Source organism: Morus notabilis, unplaced genomic scaffold (assembly GCF_000414095.1).
Source record: "Morus notabilis unplaced genomic scaffold, ASM41409v2 Scaffold297, whole genome shotgun sequence".
In the NCBI taxonomy this organism is placed as follows: domain Eukaryota; kingdom Viridiplantae; phylum Streptophyta; class Magnoliopsida; order Rosales; family Moraceae; genus Morus; species Morus notabilis.
Genome location: NW_010357726.1, coordinates 15,037 through 21,406, shown reverse-complemented (window position 1 = coordinate 21,406; position 6,370 = coordinate 15,037). Strand labels below are relative to the sequence as shown.

Sequence of the window (6,370 nt, the reverse complement as noted above, 5' to 3'; positions counted from 1 at the left end):
ATTAGAGAAAAATATATGAAATGTGTCCCCTAAATTCATCTATTTAACTTGGTTATGTAGATAATAAATGAGAGCACAATAAATCTTATATAGCATTTTAAATTCCTCCAGATTTCAATGTTGTGCACTGGAATACTTAGGGTGCGTTTGGAATAAAAATCCGTGTCATGATTCGAATCATGATTCTTGACTCGTTACAGTGTTTTTTTTCACAAAAAAACATACGTAAATTGAGAATGATTCTGAATTCATGAACCGAACGTCCTCTTAATAGAAACAAGGGAATCTAATAATTTCGGTACGAAATGATTCATTCAGCCATTATGAAAAATATTAGCAACATAAATTAAAATTTGGCTATTAAACGGGGGTTTAATCAGACAGGAACTTCCTCCTTTTTGTGATTGAAGAACCAGTCAACCAGAGAAACGACGTCGTTTTTTTCCTTCTACCAAGTACCAAGCAATCACAGTCCAACAGCCCTTCTCTTCCGCCCGCCATTTTGACAGTTTTCCCCCCCTACTCTGCGCTGTACCAATCGCGGGCCTTCTTCTTCAGCCCAACCCATAAAACATAAATAATCATCTGACACTCTTCCCAACGTCACGACCCTTCGACCTCTTCTAAAGCCATCACCAACATTACTAATTTAACTATTCCTGATTATTCTGGAGACTTATAAATACAGATGTCTTCTTCTTCAGGTTCAAAAACCTCTCTCTCTCTCTATCTTCGAAACCCAGAGCTCATTCTCTCTTTATCTGCTGCTGTTGCTGATCTCTGATTCTCTCTCTTCTTGCTTCTTTCTCAAGCTTCATTTCGCAGATTCATGGCGAGCTTGTCGAGCTCTTCGTCTCTCTGGCACGGCGTCTCTCTCCGCGGTCCTCGCTCCGGTTCTTTTGCTGCGACTCGGAGCTCTCCTTTGATCGGTTGCAGAAGAAACTTCCGCAGAAGCTTCTTCGTCGCTTCGTCGGCTTTGGCGAACGAGAATCGAGAGTGAGTTCCATCGAATTTTTGTTGCTAGCCATTTTTCTTTTGTAGTGTCTGAATTTTGCCGTGGATTGATTCAGGTTCGTGATCGTCGGCGGTGGCAATGCGGCTGGTTACGCCGCGAGGACTTTCGTCGAACACGGCATGGCCGATGGGCGACTTTGCATCGTCGCTAAAGAGGTTCTAATTCTAGAGTTTTTTTTGTTTTTTTTGTTTTTTTTCAATTTCCATTGATTAACGAAATGCTAGGAAGTAATGCACATTTGAGCTGAATTTTGTGATTGTTATTTTTATTTTTGTTTTAGGCGTATGCACCATATGAACGTCCTGCATTGACGAAAGCCTACTTGTTCCCTCTAGATAAGAAACCAGCTCGATTACCTGTAAGATTTTACTGCTTTTATTATTTATACCATAATGTAATTTTGCAATATAAATAGTCCTGCTATAGTAACCTCAGGCGTTGTATATTGGAAGTTCTCACTTACCATTGTGTGTATACTTTTTGTCAGCATTTGAATTTTGAGTTGTGTAGTGTTAAAATGAAGTACTGGCTAATCTAAGATGTTGTTATGATATAGGGGTTTCATACTTGTGTTGGGTCCGGTGGGGAAAGACAAACACCTGAGTGGTATAAAGAGAGAGGAATAGAGGTAAATATATTCTTGGACCCTTTTTCCCCTTTATATATCTTGGTCAAGAGTTGTCTTTTGGGTAAATTTATATTCCTTTTGTTTTATCTTTGATTTAGTTGAAATTGTATTTTCCGTTGTGTGTTGGTTTTAGACGATATATAACGATGCTGTGACAAGCATTGATATTGAAAAGCAAACTCTGACCACAAATTCTGGAAAGCTGCTCAAGTACGGATCTCTTATTGTTGCCACAGGGTGTACTGCTTCAAGGTGCTCTTTTATTTAGTTTTGGATAGTAACTAGCAATCCATAGCGTCTCTAAATTCTTAAGCATTGTGATTGGTCATGGGTCAGTGTAGATGTCGTCTATGTGCTGCGAGATATGTATCTAGAAAATATTGAAGCAAACTTTGCTTTCTTCACTTTCAAGTATACAGATTTCCAGAGAAAATTGGTGGAAACCTGCCTGGTGTTCACTACATCCGAGATGTTGCAGATGCTGATGCACTAATATCATCCTTGGTAAAGTTTTGATCAATCTGTCACTATAGTTGAGTCAATAGAAAATACCGTCTGATTCTATTGTTTCTATTCCCCACCAATCAAAGCTCACCAAACCATATGAATATCTTATCAACAAAAGTTTTTACCTTCACACTTGCTTGCGGATAAGCTGTTTTGAGCTCATTATGATTTTGCACATGAAAACAAAATTATATTTTATAGTTAGTTCGCTTGCTTCTGTAGGACATCAGGTTCAGTTTAAATTTTCAAATGTCTACATGTTATGCCGTGGTAATCTTCCATTTTGCGAATTTTGATAGTATATCTTGGTTTAGGAGTTTGAACTGTCATCCTACAAAAGTTAAAAAAATAATTCCTTTGTTCCAGTCGTCCTATGGCTAGGTTTTTGGACACGCGTAACATAGTTATTTTGATATTTCCTGTAGCACCAAATTGACGAATCTGATATCTTATCTAGTTGAAATGTGAAGCCTATTCATAAGTCATAACTTATTAATGTATGATGAATCTGTTAAGTAATTGTGCACTATGTTAACTGTTAAATAACCTTTTAGAATACGCTGCTTATGTATTTCCTTTAATTTTTCCAATGTTCTAGGAGAAAGCAAAGAAGGTGGTTGTTGTTGGTGGTGGTTACATTGGTATGGAGGTTGCTGCAGCAGCTGTTGGTTGGAAACTTGATACAACTGTATGTTTATTGCTTAGCTTTATGCTTGTGTGCTACTTTGTTGTTCCTGAGTTGAATGCATTTGAAACCTTATCCGCCAACCATTTCCAACTTGTGTTTTGGAGTGTTCAAAGTATGTGAAACTTTTTTGTTCCTCTCAGCTGGCTATTCTTAAGATTCTCATACCAATCTAAATTTGTTCTAGAATATACCGTCGGATCCCAAACCTATATTTGCTACCTTAACTACACTTGAAACATTTTATTCTTAAGCATCTCCTTTCAACCATTTTGATCTCTTAAATTTCCGCAATAAGTTGAAAACATTCAGACATCATTTATTTCCTCTTTTTCTACCTACTTGTGAACAATGAGACCAAAAAATAGAGGCATTCGGTCTTCACCCATCAATACATTTACATATGTTACAGGATAATATCTATGCTTTTATTTTCTTTTCTCAAGAAGTACATTATCTATAAACATTTTCACTTGTATATTATGAGCCAACATTTCCTCTCTCTGTTCTTTCTTTTTTCCCTTTTTCATGAGAAGGTCGTATTTCCCGAGAATCATCTGCTGCAAAGACTATTTACTCCTTCACTTGCCCAGAGATATGAAGAGCTTTACAAAGAGAATGGTGTTAAATTCATGAAGGTGCTCTCTCTCTCTCTCTCTCACACACACATACATACAGACACACACACAGACACATATTGGATCCATATAAGACCTTAAACTTTTGCTTGAAAGACCTTTTAACTTTCTTATTTCATTTTCTAGGGCGCCCTGATAAAAAACTTAGAAGCTGGTGCTGATGGACGTGTAGCTGCTATAGAACTTCAAGATGGGTCTAGAATTGAAGCAGACACGGTAACTTTTTGTTCTAACTTGCCTCATGTTCTTGGTTGGGAGCTCTTTCTTACTGTTGCACCTTGCGTGTGTATGTGTATAAACGATAAATTTTATATATGCTTGGAGCTCCATGGATTTGATAACATTCTGAGATGTTCATGTAGTTCTAATTTTTTTTTTTATTAGAGAAGGATTTAACTTGAGAAAGCATGAAGTTGAGGAATTGAAGATATTTTCTCCTTTTCTTTCCTCGTGCAGGTTGTTATAGGCATTGGAGCAAAACCTGCTGTCAGTCCCTTTGAAAGTGTGGGTCTGAATACCACTGTTGGTGGCATACAGGTAGGAGCCTGTTAGTTTATCACACTGGTTTATTATTCAAATTTCTGCATAATTTCTAGCAAGCACTTCTGTTTGTCCATCTTTATCTCTTTCTATGCGCACAATATTTATTTGCATGATGTATCGACAATCACCGACGAGTACAAACAAATGATATGAACATTATAATCATGGTAGCTAACATTAGTAGAATACGGCAACCATTGTTTTCTTCTTGTTACTTTATAGATGAAAATACATATGTGCTTTCAAAACTCAGGTTGATGGTTTGTTTCGAACGAGTGTCCCTGGAATCTTTTCAATTGGAGATGTAGCAGCATTCCCGTTGAAGGTATGTTCTCTTCAATTAAAAAAAATACTTTACTCGTACGAGAAAAAATGCACAACACAGCTTTTTATTTTGTTATTCTAAACTTTGTAGTGAAAAGTGTGGTGTATATTTGACAGATCTATGATCGCGTTGCACGCGTTGAACATGTTGACCATGCCCGTCGATCAGCACAGCATTGTGTTAACGCCTTACTGACTGCACAAACTCACACGTATACTGGACTCTCCCTATATATGGCTTGATTTCAGGGATTCTAGATGAAATTATGGTGATGTTTCTACTATAGTTCTGTGCTCAAGAACATCTTTATTGACGACTTGCTTTGCTTTATGATATGCAGGTATGACTATCTTCCCTACTTCTACTCGAGGGTATTCGAGTATGAAGGAAGCTCTAGGAAAGTTTGGTGGCAATTTTACGGAGACAATGGTAAAAATCTACAATGCACAATTTTGCGTGTAATTTATGTACTTTTGTTATTCTATTATCTTCTGCTAATACCATCTTTATACTTGCTACTGACCGTACGCTTTTTTAACAGTTGGAGAGACGGTTGAAGTTGGGAATTTTGATCCAAAAATAGCAACTTTTTGGATAGATTCTGGTACGTAATCTATTAAAAGACTTGTCTCTGTTTCTCTAAGTATGTGTGTGAGTTGACATGGTCTACGTTTTCGGCGCTGCAGGTAAATTGAAAGGAGTCCTCTTAGAAAGTGGAAGCGCTGAGGTACTTGTAGTTGTAATAATTATTACTAGCTTGCCGTTACTTTCTAAAATTGCTCCGAACAATTCCTTTCGTGGTTCCTATTTTCGTGTCATATTTCCCTTCGGACCATCTCCAATGCAAGTACAATGCCAATGCCATCTTTGATCCCAAAAAGTGTGAAAGTGGAAGATTTGATATCCTATTTCCATTTGTGCCACAAAACATAATGTTATTTCAAATACTAAATCTATTTTTCATCATAATCATTAAATTTTAAAAGTTGTAAAAGTAACCTTCTAATTTTAAAATAATTTGAAAATACCACTATTGCGATGATCAAATGAAAAGGTAAACATATCAACTAATAGTACTTAAATATTAAAATTTGGTATATATTATACTTAGTGGTAAATTTACCACCATAGTATATGTCAAATTTAATATCGAGAATAATATTACATTGAAGGGTGTTTTTCATACTCAAATGTTAAAATTTAGCATTGACACGCTAATTTAGCATTGCATTGGAGATGCTCCTGCTAATCCGAAGAAAAGGAGCTGACTTGAAGATTTTATCTCTTTTTCAAGGAATTCCAACTTCTGCCTAAACTCGCAAGGAGTCAGCCGCTTGTTGACAAAGCCAAACTTCAGAACGCATCTTCAGTGGAGGAGGCACTAGACATTGCTCGGTCATCTTTGCCGGTTGATGCTACAGTCTAGAACCCAATTAAGCAACGCAACTTTTAGAAGATTTCAGAGCATATCCCATGTCTTTTTTCCGTCACAACCACTCCAATAATGACATTATAGTGAATAATTACTTGCTTTTAGGGCGTTGAACTCCATTTATCTTTTTCAAAAGCGCCTTTCCTCTTTGAGAGAATTTTTGTACCTTTCAGGGTATTTATATCGAGAGAGAGAGAGAGAGAGAGCTGACCTGGCATGTTTATAAATAATTGTGCCACATAAAAGTTGAGTGGTTATTATGGATTACGTAGGCAAATTCAATTGGTTGCGCGGCTGCTACGCAACAAATTATGATAAAGTCGACGTTGTTCTTACGTCTTTGTATAAGAAGTTTGTTTTAGCAAATTATCTTGCGTTCTTATCATTTTTTGAGAAACACCACCAAGATAACAACAAGCGACTCAAAACTGGCTCTTGCAATGCACGTAGGAAGTAGATTCGGTAAAAAGCTCAATTCTTTTTGCTCTCAATATCTCGAAAACTATTGCACGCGTGATTTTGTTTTGTAACGCATTGTTTTTTTTTTTTTTTTTTTTTCTCCTCCTTTTTATTCTCCTATCACTAATACCCTTATTA

At 36.7% G+C, this 6,370-nt stretch overlaps 1 protein-coding gene across 1 annotated transcript; it reads left to right on the top strand.

The window, feature by feature from the left end:
• Positions 1-668: 668 nt before the first annotated feature.
• LOC21406966 (monodehydroascorbate reductase, chloroplastic/mitochondrial) lies at positions 669-6,133 on the top strand. The gene is made up of 17 exons (XM_010090745.2): positions 669-704; positions 813-996; positions 1,071-1,170; positions 1,296-1,373; positions 1,572-1,643; positions 1,777-1,895; positions 2,063-2,147; positions 2,749-2,838; positions 3,372-3,473; positions 3,600-3,689; positions 3,930-4,010; positions 4,270-4,341; positions 4,458-4,552; positions 4,682-4,770; positions 4,883-4,945; positions 5,028-5,068; positions 5,636-6,133. Exons 1-17 carry the CDS (start codon positions 689-691, stop codon positions 5,765-5,767), a joined length of 1,509 nt encoding a protein of 502 aa, XP_010089047.2. The 5' UTR covers positions 669-688; the 3' UTR covers positions 5,768-6,133.
• The last annotated feature ends 237 nt before the right edge of the window (positions 6,134-6,370 follow it).

Excerpts from the sequence above, each read along its gene's own strand:
- LOC21406966 (XM_010090745.2), top strand. Across the intron at positions 4,946-5,027 it reads AACTTTTTGGATAGATTCTG|GTAAATTGAAAGGAGTCCTC; the intron begins GTACGTAATCTA and ends TCGGCGCTGCAG. Across the intron at positions 5,069-5,635 it reads TAGAAAGTGGAAGCGCTGAG|GAATTCCAACTTCTGCCTAA; the intron begins GTACTTGTAGTT and ends CTCTTTTTCAAG.